The sequence below is a fragment of the Epinephelus fuscoguttatus genome, linkage group LG21 (assembly GCF_011397635.1).
Source record: "Epinephelus fuscoguttatus linkage group LG21, E.fuscoguttatus.final_Chr_v1".
Classification (NCBI taxonomy): Eukaryota; Metazoa; Chordata; class Actinopteri; order Perciformes; family Serranidae; genus Epinephelus; species Epinephelus fuscoguttatus.
In genome coordinates this window covers 38,494,582-38,516,489 of record NC_064772.1, presented here as the reverse complement: position 1 = coordinate 38,516,489, position 21,908 = coordinate 38,494,582, and the positions used below count along the sequence as shown (strand labels likewise).

Genomic DNA, 21,908 nt, shown 5'->3' with positions numbered 1-21,908 from the left:
CACTGAGTCAGAGTTGTGGCATTAATATTCATCCCAGGCTACTACTGATAATTATAATTATAATGATAATTCCTCTCTGACACGAGGTGGAGTAAAAATATAAAGCACAGTTAGGGTCCATAGTTCAGACTTCAGTGCAGCACACAGGTAAATGTAGTAAGTTACCTTCCATCACTGCTGTGGTAATGTCCACTGAAGGGGTTAAATACAGAGGCTGTACCATGTGCAGGATAAATGTAGAGTACCTGAGGTCAGTGTGGGATGTTCTCTACATGATTCACCTGATGTGATGAAACATGAGCCACACTGACGGAGGATTTAATGTCCTGTGTGACTGCAGAGGGAATCCAGCAGGGGGCAGCACACACAACACAGACTGCTGCTTCACATCTTCCAAACTAACTTTATTCAACAAACAGACGGATGCAGAGACAAACAAACAAACAAACAAACAAACAAACAGAGAGGAGTACTATATAACATATTAACTACCATTATCAATACCACTACCACTTCAAGTACTACTACTATTATTAATACCACTACCACTTCAAGTACTACTATTATTAATACCACTACCACTTCAAGTACTTCATTCATTCATTCATTCATCTTCTAACCGCTTCATCCTCTTGAGGGTCACAGGGAGATGGAGCCTATCCCAGCTGACACTGGGTGAGAGGCAGGGTTCACCCTGGACAGGTCACCAGACTATCACAGGACTGACACATAGAGACAGACAACCATTCACACTCACATTCACACCTACGGACAATTTAGAGTCACCAATTAACCTGCATGTCTTTGGACTGTGGGAGGAAGCCGGAGTGCCCGGAGAGAACCCACGCTGACACGGGGAGAACATGTCAGAGCACCTGGAGGAAACCCACGCTGACACAGGGAGAACATGTCAAAGCACCTGGAGGAAACCCACGCTGACACAGGGAGAACATGTCAGAGCACCTGGAGGAAACCCACGCTGACACAGGGAGAACATGTCAGAGCACCTGGAGGAAACCCACGCTGACACAGGGAGAACATGTCAGAGCACCTGGAGAGAACCCACGCTGACACAGGGAGAACATGTCAGAGCACCTGGAGAGAACCCACGCTGACACAGGGAGAACATGTCAGAGCACCTGGAGAGAACCACGCTGACACAGGGAGAACACGCACCTATTAATACCACTACCACTTCAAGTACTACTACTATTATTAATACCACTACCACTTCAGGTACTAATACCATTATTAATACCACTACCACTTCAAGTACTACTACTATTATTAATGCCACTACCACTTCAAGTACTACTACTATTATTAATACCACTACCACTTCAGGTACTAATACCATTATCAATACCACTACCACTTCAAGTACTACTACTATTATTAATACCACTACCACTTCAGGTACTAATACCATTATCAATACCACTACCACTTCAAGTACTACTACTATTATTAATACCACTACCACTTCAGGTACTAATACCATTATCAATACCACTACCACTTCAAGTACTACTACTATTATTAATACCACTACCACTTCAGGTACTAATACCATTATTAATACCACTACCACTTCAAGTACTACTACTATTATTAATACCACTACCACTTCAGGTACTAATACCATTATCAATACCACTACCACTTCAAGTACTACTACTATTATTAATACCACTACCACTTCAGGTACTAATACCATTATCAATACCACTACCACTTCAGGTACTACTACTATTATTAATACCACTACCACTTCAGGTACTAATACCATTATCAATACCACTACCACTTCAAGTGCTACTACCATTATCAATACCACTACCACTTCAAGTACTACTACCATTATTAATACCACTACCACTTCAGGTACTACTACCATTATCAATACCACTACCACTTCAAGTACTACTACCATTATTAATACCACTACCACTTCAAGTACTACTACTATTATTAATACCACTACCACTTCAAGTACTACTACTATTATTAATACCACTACCACTTCAGGTACTACTACTATTAAAGCTATACCTGTACCACATGTATGAGCATGCTAATATTAGTAGCATCACTATGACAACTACTACTCATTCTGTCACTTCCACTACTATTACATGCGCTATTACCACTGATAAAAATAATACAACTACTAATATTACTAGTACTAACACTAACCTCTACAGGTATCACTACTATAAATATTATGTGTAGCCCTTCTGTAGCAGTATTTGTACTTGAAGTACTGGGGTACTGCTAATACTGATGCTACAGGTAGCTATGAGCACCCTGCGCTGCTGCGCACAGGTGCAGTGAGGACCCACTCATCCACACCCTGCAGTTAAAGCGTGAATGAGAGTGACGCAGGAGGAAATGACCGCGAGCCGGAACATTTCTGTACCAACCAGACACAAGAAACCTTCATCACCACCACCACCATCATCATCACCACAACCACCACCACCATCATCATCATCATCATCATCACCATCTTAATGTCTTTCAATTTGTGACACTTTGGGACGTGAGTCTGGCGCTGAGAGCATCGATGGAGGGGAATCCCGACGGTCACACCGAGGAGGCGTGACCACCGGCTGTGTGTGTGTGTGTGTGTGTGTGTGTGTGTGTGTGTGTGTGTGTGTGCGTGCGTGTCGTGTGTGTGTGTGGCACGTGCAGCGTCAGTGAGGACGACAGGAGTTGATTCTGCTGCTTCCTCCGCCGCCGCTCAGCTCCGACATCATCTTCATCATCATACATGTTGTATGTGCACAGCTGACTGACTTCCTGTCCTCACAGTGAGTCCTCTTCATCATCAGGATCAGCTTCACCCGACCATCATCGATCCAGTCTCGCTGTGGACTGATCGATCCTCGCCTCGGTGACCGAACAGAAGAGAACTGGTGTTTTAAACCTCACTGTGTTCACAGCTGAGGGACTGGCACCTGAGCTGCTGGATCAAACTGATTATTGATCGATCATCGGTGACTGATTAGCTGAAGAAGATGAAGTGTGTTCACAGCTGAGGGACTGGCACCTGAGCTGCTGGATCAAACTGATTATTGACCGATCATCGGTGATTGATTAGCTGAAGAAGATGAAGTGTGTTCACAGCTGAGGGACTGGCACCTGAGCTGCTGGATCAAACTGATTATTGATCGATCATCGGTGACTGATTAGCTGAAGAAGATGAAGTGTGTTCACAGCTGAGGGACTGGCACCTGAGCTGCTGGATCAAACTGTGGATTTTTATCTTCAGATCACCTGCAGCACCGTTCCTGCTGACGTCATCAGGTGTCGTGCTCCTCCGTGACGACCATGTGTGAAGTCCGCCGGCTGTAACGGCAGGTTGTGGGTGTGGCAGTGAGGGACGGCGGCCTGGAGGGGGCGATGGCCGCCGCCTACAACAGCCGGGACATCGTGGAGGATTACCTCCGCTACAAGCTGCACAGCACCGGCGTGTCCTGGCGCGTCCCGCCGCCGGCCCGGACGGGCGGTCGGCGCAGACACCGCGCTGTTGCGGCGCCTCCATCTTTGTCAGGGAGATCTGAGGGGGCGATGACGTCACACCAAGGTGAGGGAGTTTACTGTGTTGTCGTGGCAACTGCTGATGGGTTCACGCCCACCTGTCAGTGTCCAAAAGTTGATTATGACGTCATAACAATGAGTTAGTAGTCTATGTGTTATTTCTCTTCAAACTACGACTAGTACTTTTACTAATGTGACTACAAGTACTGCATCTGTCACTACGAGCCTTACTACAACTGCTTTAAGTACATCAACTACTGAGAGTACAACTACCACAAAAAGCCTGTTCCTACGGCCACTACTGAAGTTACTAGGCCTACTAATACAAGTACTAATACTACTATTGTTACTACTAGCCTACTACTACTAATAAAGCTACTAGGCCTACCTCTACAAGTACAAGTACTGTTACTACCAGTAAAGCTACTTCTACCACATGTACTACAACTACAAATAAAGAGAGTAAGACTAAACATATTGAAGCTACTGTTGCAACCACAAACAGGCTTCAGCTACTACTACTACTTCAACAGTACTACGCCTACCACTACATGTACCATTACTACGACTATACTACCATCACAAGTACTAATACTACTACCATGGGTAGACTACTACCACAACTACTATTTCAGCTACTAGGACTATGACAACAAGTACTTCTGTTACAAGTACAACAAGAAGTACTACTACTACCGCCTAGAGTACAACCACTACTAACACAAATAAGATGCTACTACCACTGCCACAAGTACGAAACTACTGATACTAGCACCACAAGTACTACTACTACGACTACTACCACAACTACTATTACACTTCCTAGGACTATGACTACAAGTACTACTATCATCACAAGTACAACTAATACTACTTCAGGTGCTACAACAACTACGTACTACTACAAGTACACCAACTACTACTGCCACCACAGAGCATACAACTACTACTAACACAAATAGGACACCACTAGTACTACTACTGCTAAGGCCAATAGGTCTACCACTACAAGTACTAATACTGCTACCACAAGTAGGCTACTACTGCTGTTACTACTAAGGCCAATAGATGTGCCACTACAAGTACAAGTACTGCTTGCAAAGCTACTTCTACCACATGTACTACAACTACTACTAAAGCAACTACGACTGAAACTATCGAAGCTTCTGCTAACGCCACCACCACTGGTACAAGTACTCATACCTTTAAAGCTACTATTACTTCTACTACTGAGCACTACGCACCACTCTGCTCGTCCTGTTATGATGATGTTATGATGTCACTGCTGTCTGTTCCTGGTATAATGACATCACTCATTTCCCTCTTGATCATTTGCCGTCTCCTCCTAGATCCCTGCTTGGCGCCGCCCCAGCTGCAGACCGTCTTGAGGTGGGCAGGAGATGAGTTTGAGCGCCGTTACCGTGGCGACCTGTCGGCCCAGGTGTCGGCACTGCTGCTGTGCGACGGCAGTGGGTCGGTGCGGCGGCGAGGCCTGGCGGCAGTCAGGGATGAACTGTTCAAGGATGGGGTGAACTGGGGACGTATCGTGGCCATGATGGAGCTGGGTGGGGCTCTGTGCAAAGAGGTGGTCAAGACGGGCGGGGCGCGGCAGGTGGACGACATTGCTGGGTGGATGGAGGAGAGTCTGGACTCACCGCCGCTCCGGAGATGGATAGACGACCACGGAGGATGGGTAGGAGGATGCATGTTGTTCTTCTCGCTTCTTGCTTTAAACCAAACTGCATTGAGTTTTCTGTGGATCTAACGTAGCACTGGCCCTCGCCTCCTTTTCTGTCCACGTTGTTCATCTGATCTCAGAGTCTGTCTCGTACTCGCTCTCTCAAACAAGACTGCATTCAGTCGTCTGACAAATTAGCAGGTGGTATAAATACTGTGAGAGGTGACTGGTGGATGAGGAACAGGTGAGCAGGTGGACGAAGGAGTCAGATGACTGGGGCCACCTGGTGGACAGGTGGAGAATGGCAGGTTTGGAGGCTGGGAGAGGCTGAGGCAGTGACAAAATGAATTTTGATGAATCAGACTGAGACACTGTGAATCTATCAGTCAAAGCATGTGTGGGTCTGTTAACAGAAGAAAATATAAAACATTAAAAATATAATGTACTGTGAATATCGTAGAGACTGTTCATCAAAATTAAACGTCTCTTGGTTTAAAAGATGTTTTTATGCCTCTGTGCCGCAGTACCTGTGGCCATAGGCATTGTGTTTTCAGGTTGTCTGTCCGTCCCATTCTCATGAATGTTATTTCCCAAAAATGCCTTTAAATTTGGCACAAACTTCCACTTGGACTCAACGATGGACTGATTAGATTTCGGTGGTCATAGGTCAGATGTCAAGGTCACTGTGGTCTTGTCTGTCTCATTCTTGTGACTTGATCTCAACTACACCTTGAAGGATTTTTTTTTTTTTTCGAAATTGGCACAGACGTCCACTTGGACTCAAGAATGAACTGATTAGAATTTGACGGTCAAAGGTCGCTGGGACCTCACAAAATATGTTTTTGGCCAGAACTCAAGAATTAATTTGCTAATTATGAAAAAACCTGACACAAATGTCTGACAGGATGAGACATCATCACTGTTCCAGGACAAGGTTTAAGGGTCATCAGGATTCCAGGCTCATATGGTCTCTTTCTGGGTTCCAGGGGGTCCTTGAAGGGGTCTGAGACCAAGGGGTCTTTGACAGGGCTCCAGAATAACTTGAACCCCTCCTGGGGTATTTTAAAAGATCCTGGGGGTCCCTAAAGTGGTTGTTAAGGTTCCAGTGGGTCTTGTTTGGTTTCCAGGGGGCTTGAGAGGGCTCCTGTGGTGTTTGATGAGAGGTCAGAGGTCCTTGAAAAGTACCCGTCAGTCCTTCCAGGAGTCACTGAAATAGTTCAGAGGTGCTTGAGAGGGATGGAGGGGGTTTTGAGGGAGATCCAGGATGGTGTCCCTGTGGTTTCCTCCGTCTGGATGGATTGATGTCAAATGAACAGCTTGAGACAATTAATCAGAAATCAGTGAGAGATATTATCAGTAATATCAACATCATGGTTTGTGCTAAATCTTCTTACTGAACGAGTTCTATGGTTTTTACAACCATAAAATTGTGTGTGTGTGTGTGTGTGTGTGTGTGTGTGTGTGTGTGTGTGGTTCAGTGGGGAAATCAGATGTGACTCACACGTGATGTATTTTGGTTCGAATGCAAATTTTATGCAAAGTGCAGAAAATCCCTAAAACTCTGCAGAGGAACTGTGTGTGTGTGTGTGTGTGTGTGACAGTGAGAGGGTGAAGGAAAGAGTGAGAGATATGCAGACAGACAGACAGACAGAGAAACAGACTGTTCAGACTGAAACTGAGACAGAGACACAGTAAACTAAAGATGGATGTGACTAATAACTGGCAGATTCTTTATCGGCCCAAAAATTCCCATGTGACCTGAAAACAATGGTTTGAAAAGTCTGGTTGTTTCAAACTTCCTCTGGAAAATTGTAGGATTTATGAAGACAACCAAAACAGACAAAAACCAGCGGCTCATTATTGGTGTTATTCCAAACTTCTACTGGAAAACTTCATATTTAAAATCAGCTTCCTGTTCATGGCTCCATTCATCAGAAAGTTAACTGGTATATGCCAAAACACATCGTTAATAAAAAACTACCAAACCTCCATTTAAAGGCTCTGATTTACCACCAGCTCATGTCAGTGGGGCGAAAGTGGGGCTGATTCCCCAGAACCCTAACAGGGAAAAGTCTGGAACAAAAAGTTTGGTTTTGTTTGCAGTTTTTAATTCCTAAATAATTAGTGCAATAACTAAATGAAAGTTAGCTGAATTAATTGAGACTGAACTTTGTATATAAAGAAGTAGTTGAAGCTCTTTGAGACCTTTGAGGCCTGACACACCCCAGGTGCTCCGACATGTTCTCCCCGTGTCAGCGTGGGTTTCCTCCAGGTGCTCCCACATGTTCTCCCTGTGTCAGTGTGGGTTTCCTCCAGGTGCTCTGACATGTTCTCCCTGTGTCAGCGTGGGTTTCCTCCAGGTGCTCTGACATGTTCTCCCTGTGTCAGCGTGGGTTTCCTCCAGGTGCTCTGACATGTTCTCCCCGTGTCAGCGTGGGTTTCCTCCAGGTGCTCTGACATGTTCTCCCTGTGTCAGCATGGGTTTCCTCCAGGTGCTCTGACATGTTCTCCCCATGTCAGCGTGGGTTTCCTCCAGGTGCTCTGACATGTTCTCCCCATGTCAGCGTGGGTTTCCTCCAGGTGCTCTGACATGTTCTCCCTGTGTCAGCGTGGGTTTCCTCCAGGTGCTCTGACATGTTCTCCCCGTGTCAGCGTGGGTTTCCTCCAGGTGCTCTGACATGTTCTCCCTGTGTCTGCGTGGGTTTCCTCCAGGTGCTCGGACATGTTCTCCCCGTGTCAGGGTGGGTTTCCTCCAGGTGCTCTGACATGTTCTCCCCGTGTCAGCGTGGGTTTCCTCCAGGTGCTCTGACATGTTCTTCCTGAGTCAGGGTGCGTTTCCTCCGGGTGCTCCCACATGTTCTCCCGTGTCAGCGTTTCCTCCAGGTGCTCTGACATGTTCGGCCCGTGTCAGCGTGGGTTTCCTCCAGGTGCTCTGACATGTTCTCCCTGTGTCAGCGTGGGTTTCCCAGGTGCTCTGACATGTCCCAGGTGCTCTGACATGTTCTCCCGTGTCAGCGTGGGTTTCCTCCAGGTGATGGCACATGTTCTCCCTGTGTCAGCGTGGGTTTCCTCCAGGTGCTCTGACATGTTCTCCCTGTGTCAGCGTGGGTTTCCTCCAGGTGCTCCGACATGTTCTCCCTGTGTCAGCGTGGGTTTCCTCCAGGTGCTCTGACATGTTCTCCCCGTGTCAGCGTGGGTTTCCTCCAGGTGCTCCAACATGTTCTCCCTGTGTCAGTGTGGGTTTCCTCCAGGTGCTCTGACATGTTCTCCCTGTGTCAGCGTGGGTTTCCTCCAGGTGCTCTGACATGTTCTCCCTGTGTCAGCGTGGGTTTCCTCCAGGTGCTCCAACATGTTCTCCCTGTGTCAGCGTGGGTTTCCTCCAGGTGCTCTGACATGTTCTCCCTGTGTCAGCGTGGGTTTCCTCCAGGTGCTCTGACATGTTCTCCCTGTGTCAGCGTGGGTTTCCTCCAGGTGCTCTGACATGTTCTCCCTGTGTCAGCGTGGGTTTCCTCCAGGTTCCTCCCACAGTCCAAAGACATACAGGTCAATTGGTGACTCTAAATTCACCCAATATCAGCTGGGATAGGCTCCACCCCCTGTCTCCCTGAACAGAATAAGCGATTACGGAAAATGAATGAATGATACTAATTACATGGGAAAAAATGCAAACAAAACCAACACACACTACAATGCCCCTCAGCTTCTCTCCTGAACACATGAACGCACTGACTGATTAAAAACCTCTGATTAAAACACATTCTGTTTACAGCTCAGTTCAAAACTTCAACTGGAAAACCTGAAATTAAAAACCATCAGAGGCGACATGAGACCCTGAACACAGCACACACAAGTTTCACTTTCTATTTATATTCTCTCCTGTCACTGTGGTTTCCTTCAGTTTTATCTGCTGCCTGATAAGACGTGTGTGTGTGTGTGTGTGTGTGTGTGTGTGTGTGTGTGTGTGTGTGTGTGTGTGTGTGTGTGGTATTACCTAGAAATATGTTTCCAGGTAATCTGTGTGGTTGAGTTTCCGCCTCAGGCTTCAGATCAGCTGACAGACCATTTCTGTAGAAACTCTGTTTGAATAACACATAAATACTTACACACACACACACACACACACACACACAGTGGACGTGTGTGTGTGTTTTTCATGAATTTTCAAAGGGAGTCTAGCAGTGACTGTTCAGAGCTTTTTAAGAGCTGAGCAACACACTAACACTGCAGCAGGTGAAGCTGTGTGTGTGTGTGTGTGTGTGTGTGTGTGTGTGTGTGTGTAGTTAGCTCTACGAACACAGGCAGTGGTGAGCCGAGCTGCTTTCTCAGAATTCAGTATCAAAATTTTCCACTGACAAGCTGAGATAGATCTGAGCACAGGACTGTGTGTGTGGTTATTTCTAACACTGATGCATGTTTGATGATTGTTTTAAAAATATGACCTAAATAGTTTTAAACAGATAAATAATATTATAAAGTTTCTCTCCTGTCAGCGTGATAAAGGTCCAGCTGTGCAGTGGACAGAGAAGTGCTCCTTACTTAAAGCTGGGGCAGAACAACCTCCATCATTTTGTAATCGAAGTGATCTGAGAGAGAACTAGACGTTTGCACCTCCTCTTGTTTCGGTTTTCAGGGCAAACAAACAAACAAACCCTGGACTGTCACCCAGGACCCTGCTGTTTGCTCCTCGTCTGAAAGTAGAGCCAAACCATGATGCCTAACCACATGCTCTTTGCTGCACAAGGAAATAAACGAAAGGTGTTTGACTGATGTGATACGTTTATTTTGAAAACAACTGTATTTATAGTATAAATATATGTTCTGTACTGTTCCTCATTTCGCTGGCTGAGAATTAAACATCATTAAACACGTCATTATAATGAAAGTATAATTATTTGTATCTGTTGATGGAGCAGAGATGAACCTGGACACCTTCAGCTGATGAACTCAACCTGACTGACTGAACTCACAACTGCTCCTTCTTGTCTCTGTTGTCTTTTGTCTTTGTTGTCTGTTTTCTCTGTTGTCTCTGTTGTCTGTTGTCTTTGTTGTCTGTTTTCTCTGTTGTCTCTGTTGTCTCTGTTGTCTCTGTTGTCTGTTGTCTCTGTTGTCTGTTGCCTCTGTTGCCTCTGTTGTCTCAGTTTTCTGTTGTCTCTGTTATCTCTGGTGTCTGTGTTTTCTGTTGTCTCTGTTTTCTGTTGTCTCTGTTGCCTCTGTTGTCTCTGTTGTCTCTGTTGTCTGTTACCTCTGTTGTCTGTTGTCTCTGTTGTCCCTGTTGTCTCTATTGTCTCTACTTCTTTAGCACCAACTTTAAAAGTATCTGCGTCTTGCTCCTGCAGAGACAGACCAGTTTAATTACCTCTTTAACTGGGACTGAACTAATTACCTGGATGGTCTTACCAGCAGGATGTATGGATTTGATTGATTCATTTTACTGCACGCTGCCTCTGCTGCAATCTGGTGTTCATTTGTGTCATTTTGAAACAGAGCTTGTTCGTTTAGTCCTGCAGTAACTGATTTGAACAGCTAAAGAATTTCTGCTCAAACCGTCAGAAACCGTCTCAGCGAAGCTCATCTGCCGCTCGTCGTCCTCACCAGGGTCTTGACCTGACAGCAGTTCATCATCGTAACTGACCTGAGGAGGCAACTGCTTCCCTTCAATGGGGTCGGGCCCATCGACACGCCATCCATCTGCCGCCATGACCAACACGTTCTCACTCCCAGCTCGTCACATATCGCTGCTTGTTCAGCTGACTCGCACTAGCTTCCCTCCTGCGTCTGGTGTTGACGTTCAGGTACGCTGCGTCAGTTTACGCCTGTGACATGTACTGTGTCTTTTCAAAATAAACTTTTCACAGGAAATGCACAGTTTCTGCTCGTTACACACGAACAGTCTTTTTCAGTCTAAACATATGTTGATAAAACACCTCGTATTTAAGTTTATTTCATTCTGCAACAAAAGCATGTGGTCAGGTGTAGAAAAAAACAATATAGTTTGGTGCTGCATACATACAGGAAGTGAAGAGCAGCTCCCCGGTGAAAGACCTCCCGTCCTGCGCCCGGTAGGGCGACTTTCCAGCTCCTTAAGTTACGTTGTTGTCCCACAGCGTTTCAAACTGACGCCATCCGGCTGTGTTATAAACTCACACCGCCCAGTGGCGTATCGTACAGCTGCAAGAGGAGGGTTTATTACAGGTGGCGACACTTAACGACTTAAGGATGAGAATGGGCCGCCATGACCTCATATCGCAGCATGATGATGCAGGAAGCTGAAAACATCCCAGTTGTTTCACAGCCTGCAGACTCACCTGACGTGTCACCCACTGAGCATGTGTGGGACGCTCTGGATAGGCAACTCAGACTCACCTGTGTAGTGATGATGATGATGATGATTCATCAGACTCACCTGTGTAGTGATGATGATGTTTGATCAGACTCACCTGTGTAGTGATGATGATGATGTTTGATCAGACTCACCTGTGTAGTGATGATGATGATGTTTGATCAGACTCACCTGTGTAGTGATGATGATGATGTTTGATCAGACTCACCTGTGAGCAGCTCAGTGACAGATTTTAAAGAGGAATATATCTCTAAGGTTTGAGATCTTTAACTTGAAAAATATTGGGTGTAGATGAGACTGTAAATAAAAGACTCTTCATCCTGTGAAACACAGAGAGACTTTTATATGTGTGTGTGTGTGTGTGTGTGTGTGTGAGGAACTGTGTCAAAGAAGGGTTCTCCCCTAATCACCATATTACTGTTCCACATCAGCACACACACAGCGCGCAGGGAAAGAACCCAGCGCTTCCTCCCTAACCCTCGCCTCATCTCTCACACAGTGAAGAAGCAGCCGTAACGTTGTGGTTAATGCAGTTCTTCTTCTCTGTGTCGCACTGACTCTGTTTGGTATCTGAGTGTGACACGTCCATCTGTCCGACCTGCTCCTGTTTGTCCTGTGACACTTGTCTTCCATCATCATGCTGTTCATACAAACTCCATGCATCCTGTTTGCCTTTCACATTAAGAGCCCTGTAGTGTTTTAGTGTTTGCAGTGGACAGAATCCCTTCTATTCCCTACAAGACTTTTATTGTGAAATGTTTGCCCCAGCAGTACTTCACATGTAGCTACTGACATCTTGTGGCGCTGACACGTTACTACAGACTGCACCCACAGTGACAGGAGGTCATCCAGAGTGTGAACATAGCGTCTGCACTATAGTGTTGAATTTATGAAATTAAACTGATGTTCATGTGAATGATTTATATTATTATATTTGAATAATAACAGAGACATAAAGATATAATCATTCTGTGCTCCACTGTCTCAGCTGTAAAATACTCTGTGCCATAAATCAACTGTGCAACATTCCCCAATTTTTTCGTTCTAACACGACTGATGCACTTATTGTTCTTATTCTCATTATATATACTTTACATACTCAGCCTTTTATACGTCCTTATGTTATATACATTTTGCATACTGGTGTTAAGCACTTGTTTTATTGGTCAAACTGTCAAAAAGACAAAGAGCTGACTGCATTTGTCTCCTGTCTCATGTCCCAGGATGCCTTTGTGGAGCTGTACGGTGAGTCCAGACCTCCAGTGAGCTCCTGGTCTCTGAGGACAGTGGTGGGACTGGCTGTACTGGGAGCAGTTGGGGTCACACTGGGAGCCCTGTTTGCCCAGAGATGAAGTCGGTCTGATCCGGTCCAGATCAGAGTGTTGGAGCTGCAGTTCCTCTGACGTCCACCAGGTGCTGCTGTGATCAAGCTCAGACTGTGCTGAAGTGAACAGAAAACACTGCTGAGCTTCACTGTCACGAAGACAGAGGATTTTCAAAATAAAAATTCCATTTAGGAAATGTTTGGCTTCACAGTCAGCGCTCGCTCATGTCCTGTCAGCTGACGGAGTGAGGTCACAAGTCAAAGACACGACGATTATAATGACTACATGTCATAGCTCCTGTTGACGGGGTGTGCCACAGTAACGGCTGTTGTTTACTTTAAAGTTTCAAAACAACAGCATTCAGTCTGTCAGTGATGAGGACAAAGACACCGTCAGCTGTGGACAACCTTCATCGCCTCTTCATCCGTGTAAATCAGACCAAGCAGGAGCTGTTCCTCTCTTCTGACAGGCTAACAGCTTCCATCTGCTTTCAGTCTTTGTGCTAAGCTAGGCTAAACGTGCCAGGAAATGATGAAACAAAGCTTTAGAGGAGGATCTACGACGACTCAGGACTGACGACACATCAGCAGCTTTTCTTTCCTGCTGTTTCCATTGACGGCTTTGACCCCATAAAACCTGAGCTCCTGCGAGGCTGCCAGGAGTGCACGGCCCCGTTTACATCGATCTAAAATAACACCCATAAGAAGAAGAAGGTCTTTTAGCAGCAGAATACTGACGGCTGCTGGAAACTGTCGGGAAGCTGTCCAACTTCACTGCAGTGTTTTATCACCTTCCAGGCGCAGTTCATCTCCAACGAGCGTCTTCTTTGGCTGAATCCAAATGTCTGGACTTCACCGCGCTCACAGACTCGTAGACTTGGTGGGCGCGTTCCCGGGAAGTCTGGGAGTGCTGAGGGCCGACTAAATTCACAAGGGGGGCCTCAGGTGGACTTTCTGCAGACTTCAGCAGAATTCACTGATTTAATTGCCCACAGTTCATTGCAATATGCAATATGGACGTGACGTAGTAGTTTTTTTGGGGGGGTTTTCCAATAGCCAGCTAAAAAGCGTTTGTAACAGAGTTACTGCAGCCTGTTAAAACCGTGGTACAGTAATGTAGCCACACAGGCTGCGCAGTGTCAGGTGACATCACAGCAGAAGGTGAGCTGCTGATGTCACTAACAGGCCGACACACAGCTCGTCCTCATTTATTTTGTTCACTCACAGAACAGCCATAAACATGAGACTGCCTTCATCTGCAGGGACAGATGAGCAGACACAATATGACAGCAGTTATGAGGATTGTAATCCTTACTTCAACGTTTCCATGGCAACTAGGGCTGCAGCTATCGATTCTTTTAGTGTTCTATCAATTATTGTGGTGATTAATCGGAGAAGAGATACTGCGTGATCTCATGACATGACTTGAGCTTCATTAAAGGACAACAGTCATTTTTAACAAAGACAATAAAAGTCTCTGAAATGAGCAACACGTTTGTTTCTCTTTTTGAAAGTCAGAGCAGTAAACTCTCACGCTGTCACAAATAACCAGTGTGGGCAGCAGCGTTACCACAAGTAGCGACGTTACGAATGTCACAGCATTCTCAGGAGCGTAGTGGTGACATCACTACTGCCTGAGTCAAATAGCTGTTCAGTAGTGACGTTAATTAACTGACGGAGTAGCGCAGCAGCGTCTAGAAAAGTTAGAAACTCTTTTTCCCAGAAGAAACTCTGTTTTACTGCCGAGGTCTGGATAAAAGTCAGGATCATAAAACTGAGGAGAGGTCATGTGACTGACGCCAGCAGCACCACGCCGAGGCATGTAGGCGATAGAGCTGCCACCCGTCCCGTATAATGCAGGGTGGTCCCATATTGTCCCTGACTGAGTCAACACAGGACACAGTTTGTCCCGTGTTTCTGTGCACACAGCACTCTGCTGCAGACACTGTGCTTCACATGTTGGGAACGACATGAGAAATATCAAACCAAGAGGAGACAGGTCTGTCACTCACATGATGAGAGGAACACATAGTGAACTTTCTATAATCATTAAGGAAGAGCAGAGAACCTTTGATGCACTAAGCTGACCTCAGATCAGATGCAGTTTATAGGGTCTCTTTGATGAGACTGTATGTGGATGTGACTGTATGTGGATGAGACTGTATGTGGATGAGACTGTATGTGGATGAGACTGTATGTGGATGAGACTGTATGTGGATGAGACTGTATGTGGATGAGACTGTATGTGGATGAGACTGTATGTGGATGAGACTGTATGTGGATGTGACTGTATGTGGATGTGACTGTATGTGGATGAGACTGTATGTGGATGAGACTGTATGTGGATGAGACTGTATGTGGATGAGACTGTATGTGGATGTGACTGTATGTGGATGTGACTGTATGTGGATGAGACTGTATGTGGATGTGACTGTATGTGGATGTGACTGTATGTGGATGTGACTGTATGTGGATGGGGTTGTAGCTGCACAGACAGAGCAACACAAAGCCTCCGAGTGTCTGCAGAGAGTTTCCTCACAGGAACACAAACCATGTGACTTCCACTCACCACTTTCACAATAAAACTAATCAGACTCCAGGTAACAGGAAGACTGTTCAGGTCACAACTTTCAAAATAAAAGCACAGCCTCAGGCCTTTCCCAGAGCGGACCCTCCCCACTCTGTCTGTTTGAAGCTCTCGTCATCACGGCGGAGGGAGTGACTCCAGCAGCGAGCTTCAGGACGAACTCTCTGCAGCAGGAACAGGAACGGTCACAACTTGTCAGAAGCACATAAAACATCTTCATATCAACGTGGATCGCTTCTGTTTGATGTTGTTTACCTGACTGTTTTTGTCATCAAAATAAGTAATAAATAAATCTATGAATAAATCAGTAGAAATAAAATGTGTGTGTGTGTTTGAGCAGTTTATGTTTGTACAGGTGGTCACACAGAACTTTATGTGTACTGAGCGTCCAACATTGTAGTTTTAATACTTTACACCATACTTGAGTCTTTCTGTCAACATTCACTTTTGCTCTGCTTCATTTCTTAAAATAAATGTATACCAGGGCTGCCCTGATGGCGGCCTGTGGCCACACCTGGCCCAACAGTGGCCTCCCTGTGGCCCAGCTCAGGATGGGCACTGATAACAGATATTAAACGGGCTCAGGGCAAAATATTAAAGAGCAAAACCAACCAGCTTGTTATCACGTCACTACTGACATGAAACACAACATCACATCAGCAGAGTCATTTCAGTAATCGAAATGTTCCTGTTACTCTGATTTTGTCAGGAGGAACGATGACAGGAACTCTGCTGCTGCAGGTAGCTGCAGACTACAACTGTTTCCACTTTGAAAAACACGTCCTCAAACCTCCGGTCTGAAACACCTCGGCTGCGACTGACAGCACAACAACATGAAGCTCCAGGAAATACATGTTGTGCGGCTCAAGAATTCATCGTCAATGGTGCTGTAATGAGACCCTGCCAGGCTCCTCACAGGAACCTGCAGGAGAGACCACATCACACCTGTGTTAGCGTCTCTCCACTGGCTGCCTGTGAAGTTCAGGACTGACTTCAAGGTTCTACATCCCACATTGCAGACCTCCTAACTCCCTATTCTACCCACAGGTCCCTCAGGTGACCTGACCTGGGGCTCCTGACTGTGCCACACTCCAGACTGAAGCTCAGGGGTGATGGTGCCCAGTACACAGCACCTGAAACCCCTTCAGTCTGCTGAGGGTTAATGACGATGACCTGGGGACACACAATGTGTGTTCACTGAATGAGAGGAAGGACTCTTGCCTTGCCTCTGCAGGATCCTTCCTTGGGAGGACCCGTCCAAAGGAAGCTCCAATCCCCATACTGCCGTACTATTGAGTATGTCAGAAAAGGATTTAGTGTGTCCCACTACATATTATGTCAGAAGCAGTGTGCCAAACGTACCAAGATGTTCCACCACATCTGGTCTGGTTTTGCAGTTTGAAGGCCAGCAGGCTTTACTGGTTATTCTGACCCACAATCCTCTGCACAGCGGACAATACGTCACATCAACTGTCAGAGGTCACGATGACAACACTGATGACCAGTCGAACAGTGAAAGTAAGAATATTAATTGTTTCATAGTAATCATAAAGAAATGTACAGCCTCTGTAACGTCACCAACAGGTGCGTATGCAGTTGTGACTTATTGTAAAATAACAGCACCAGAGCTGTGAACGGCATTTTGATTTATCTCCATGGTAACAGATATATGAGTAAGAGGGTCAAAGTTCAGGGTGTAACGTTACGAGGACGTCTGGATTGTGTCCACCCTGCATGCAGCAGTACGCACTCTTCAAGGGCAGCTGCAGCACAAACTAACAGTAAAAAGTCAGAACGCACCCTGAGACACGTTTCAGTCTGAATCATTTTGGGTTTAAACCGTCTTTAAAGTAAACGTGAGATGATATATTACATATACATTATGTTATAGACGGCTTGTGTTCAGAAACATCTGTCTGTTGGACCGGACGAGGATCTGAATGTCACCAGAATATTAAATACAGTTTAAATATGGAAAAACTCTTCTGATCTCTGAGCATCACTTTACTCATCTATGAGTTAACCATTCATTCAAAAATACATTAACTTAAAGTTAGAGACCATTTGTTTTCATTTTTACCATCAGCTGTTTTCTACATTCAGATTCTCAGAGAGTTTGGTTGGGACGGGAGCAGCGAGATCTGGGCGCTGGTTAGATGGAGGGAAGTTTAACACAGTTCATTTACACAGACAGCCCACACTATGACACCAAGCTGATGGAAAATCAGCAAAGTAATCCTACAACACAGCATCAACACAACGTCAACTTCATATCCTCTACAGGCGCAGTCGCAGCTGTTGTTACTTCAGCGTGTTTTCGGTTCATGAAAGTTTGTACCGTTTTGATCGTTTAAAAAAGTCTCGTTCAGCGTTTGGACTAAAAGAACCTCTAAGGAGTCGGAGGTTCAGTTTTTCTGGTAAGTTTATTTGGTTTAATGGTTTTAAACCTGATTTTTTTTTCACTAGCAAAAATTCGCATTAGCATCACCGAAGTTAATTGCAGCAGTAAATGCACCCGGCAGCTAACGTCAGCATTATCCTGCTCTCGCTACCAAGTCGTCAAATCCCGCTGCTTTGACAGTGATGTCAGGGTCAGAGGCCGACGCAGAGAGACACCGTATGTGGTGACACGTTACCCCGGGTGTGTCAGTGTTAGGTTCTGTTTATACGACAACGATTTCAACTGAAAGCGGTAAACTTTAGTTGCAATTTGGCTGATCGTTTACATGACAGCTGCGTTTTGGGTGCCTGAAAAATAGTGATGGTCAAATGAAGCCTCATGAAGTGTTTTCTTTATTTTCTGAGCCCACTAGATGGCACTTTATGTTCAACAAAAGGTTGAAATCACACTGAACTGCCATTCTTTGAACCTCTCTCTTTAAACTATGAGCGCCATCTAGTGGGCTCAGAAAATAAAGGAAATGCTTCATGAGGCTTCATTTGGCCATCACTACTGACAACGCAAATGGGTTCCAGAGTGCAATGTTTTGGAAACGGCACCGTCTCCGTTGTCATGTAAACTTGCAATATGCAATTCCTCTGAAAACTGAGACTTTTCGCACACGCTCATTACGGTTCCCGTCACTAGGCATGTGCGAGAAAGTCAACCATCACAACAACAATGGCGGCCTCCCGAGCTCTCTTTGTGCTGCTCAGCCTGTCGACTTTCATCAGTGCTTCTCCATGATAGTGTAGATTTACTGTAGCAACTCCACCTCATTGTCACGTCCAGACAAGGATGCCATTTTGTTTGTTAATACATCACCGCTCTGTAGAAGGAAGCGCAGGCACGTGTTGTTTCACACCGCCACCTACTGGCCTGGCATGTGTACTACAGCATTTTTGCCGATCTGTGTGCACTGCTCTTGTTATCAAAACGTCGTCTGAACGCAGAGCTTTTATCAACACGAAAATGAGAAACGATTCTGTTTCCAGCAGATTGTTTTTGTGTAAACATGACCTCAGAGGCAGCGGACAGCAACCCCACTCGTCCAGTGCCAGTGCTTTATCAGCTGACGTCGGCGTCAGACATGAATGCAGAGAGACATTCAGTGGTGTGATACGCCCTCTGGTCGGGATATAAAGGGCAACAAAGTCCATATATGATGGACGGGAGGGGCGGTGGATGGGTCAAAAACAACCCAGACTTTCACCCCAGAGCCCGCTGTACGGTTCCTGTGTGAATGACATGACAAACCATGTTTCTCTATAAACTCACCCACATGCTTCAGTTGACTAAACTTCAGGAAGTAAACCAACCAAGTGTTTTACTGGCATTGTTAGTTTATTTTGAAAAGACACACTGCATGTTACAAGCGTAAACTGACACACCATCCCTGAATGTCCGAAGCAGACGCAGGAGGACACCCAGCACGCCATATTTTGACTTTTAGTGAACCTAAAAGGTGGTTTTCCCCACCCTCTCATCCACACACGGTCACATCTGGCTCCAAAAAAATCAAGATGGCAACGGCCAAAATGCTGAAGTGAAGGCTTCAAGACAAGAGTCCCTAAAACCAGTGGGCGACGAGTTATTTTATACAGTCTGTGGTTTATAACCAGCAGGAGAGACGCACACCACACACATGTAACAGTGCTCATAGTAATAGTAGCCTGAAGTAGCATTCTGACAGTTACTGTTTGCTTATTGTATATTTCCTGTTGCCACCCAGTGATGGCTCTGTCAGGCCAGTTTATGTGGCCTGATTCTGGGGGTCATTAATCCCAAGTCTGGCTGAGTCGAGCAACCGGATGTGGCCCAATTTATTTCTTACAGCAGACCCAGTGCGGCTGATGCTGGCCCGGCTCATTTTGGGCAGTTTAACGCTCAGCATTCAGACTTTTACAGAAACATTACACCTTGTGTTCTGACAGGAAAAGTATTCACTGTGCAGGTGTATGCAGGACTTTTAAAGCTGCATATTTTGGGGGGTTGTGTCATTTTAGAACTGCACCTTGTAACATGTGAAGCTGCAGTCAGTGCATCAGACACATGCACTGCAGTGAGAGCTCCATTAGTGTCAGTGTGACAGACAGTGGAAGCACTCAGGTAACAAGATACAAACTGTCCCCAGTGCAGTGATGATGAATGAATGAAAGGCTGCAGATGGATCAGTTTGGGACGAGTAGGAGTGAGAGTAGGAGTAGTGATAGTAACAATAGCAGTAGTCATAGTAACAGTAGTATTCTCTCTCCTGCAGCTCAGAGCGCGCGCTGCGTCGTGCGTAATGTCCTCGCTGCTGTCCGCGGCGCTGCGCTCCGTCATGGAGCCGCTCACCGCCGGTCTGTGCCGCCGAGGGTTCACCTGACGGAGCTGTCCGTTTCAAACCGGGTCTGTCTCCTCACTCACCAACCGAGCACCGGGAGGCGGTGTGACCCGCCGGGGCCGCGTCAGCAGAGCTGCTGCTCGGCCTCTGAGGATCCGATCAGCGGGGGAGAGGACCAGCGATCCACCGCTCCGATGTTTTCATCCTGCAGGCTGTCCGCGGTCCGGCTCGTGCTCTCATCACCAACATCACACAGACTTTAATGACAAGTCTGGAAACTCTGCGCCAGGAGAGACACGACTGCTGCAACAGTCACAACAGAGCATCCAGTCCGGGCTGACACTACACCACACTACACTACACTACACCACACCACACCACACCACACTACACCACACTGACACTACACCACACTACACTACACTACACCACACTACACTACACCACACTACACCACACTACACTACACCACACTGACACTACACCACACTACACTACACTACACCACACTACACCACACTACACTACACCACACTACACTACACTACACCACACTGACACTACACCACACTACACTACACTGACACCACACTACACTACACCACACTACACCACACTGACATTACACTACACTACACCACACTACACTACACTACACTGACACATACATCACGGTGAGTCCCACTGAAGAAGGACAGAAGTCTGAGCGCTCCAGCAGTTCTGCATCAGGACCACAGAGGAGCTCTCCTGGACACTTGGAGATAATCTGATAATTGAGCTGAGAGGATTTTCTGACTGGAGATGAGAAGCACAGCAGAGAGGAGAGAGGGGGAGGAGGAGGAGGAGGAGGAGGAAGAGGAGAGGAGCTGCAGGATCAAGAGGAGGAGGCCGCTGAAACTCCACATGCCTGTAAGTGTCTGTCTGTCTGTCTGTCTGTCTGTCAGGTTGAAACTGATTTTATCACCAACACTCAGACAGAAGAAATGAGACAAATTCAAATAAAAAAAAACTTCCTGTGACGTCATGAAGTAGGACTTTGATTCCCCTGAACTTGTCTTGTCAGGCGCACAGGCAGTTTATCATAACTCCCCGGAAGTGCCCTCACACACACACACACACACACACACACACACACACACACACACACACACACACACAGCTGACCACAGCTCATCAGCACTGTGTTGAACATTAATAAGAACACAGTAACGACCTGTCAAAATCTGGTTACATCAGGTAACATCTACGGAGTTGTTAAAATGTCAAAGTATTGATTATGATCAGCTTTAATGTGCGAATAATGCTGTGTGTATTTTAATGTATTCTACTTTATGGTCGTTTCTAGCTGATGAGAAGTGACTTTGAGTTCTATGAAAAGTGCTCTATGAGTGAAATGTGCTATAATTATTATTATTATTTATGTTGGGAGGAATTAAGTAAATCATGTGTTCATTGAACTGGACGTCGTGCTTCACACTTTTACTGCAACTCACAAATACGTCCTCTGCAGAGACTGATTCATGATGTCAGAATGTCACTCACAGTTTTTGTGACAAAAATATTTTGACAGCGTTTTTGGAGAAAATGTTTATAAGAAAAAGAGAAGTCAAGAGGAAGGAGCTGAAAGAGGGAGGGAATGAAGGGAGGAGTAGGAGGAGAGAGGGGAGAGG

General features: G+C 45.9%; 2 protein-coding genes across 3 annotated transcripts in view; both read left to right on the top strand.

Annotated features, from left to right (window-relative positions):
* The first annotated feature begins 3,138 nt into the window (after positions 1-3,138).
* LOC125882016 (apoptosis regulator Bcl-2-like) lies at positions 3,139-15,772 on the top strand. Its single transcript, XM_049565631.1, has 3 exons — positions 3,139-3,589; positions 4,893-5,236; positions 12,785-15,772. Exons 1-3 carry the CDS (start codon positions 3,406-3,408, stop codon positions 12,911-12,913), a joined length of 657 nt encoding a protein of 218 aa, XP_049421588.1. The 5' UTR covers positions 3,139-3,405; the 3' UTR covers positions 12,914-15,772.
* A 4,902-nt stretch (positions 15,773-20,674) lies between these two features.
* LOC125881969 (5'-AMP-activated protein kinase subunit gamma-2-like) overlaps positions 20,675-21,908 on the top strand; it is a 54,630-nt gene continuing 53,396 nt past the window's right edge. The window contains exon 1 of one of the 2 annotated variants that reach the window (XM_049565496.1): positions 20,675-21,147. In XM_049565496.1, the coding sequence (XP_049421453.1) occupies positions 21,040-21,147 (108 nt within the window). In that variant the 5' untranslated portion in view covers positions 20,675-21,039. The remainder of the gene's footprint in view (positions 21,148-21,908) is intronic. The other variant, XM_049565497.1, reaches the window with a different exon arrangement.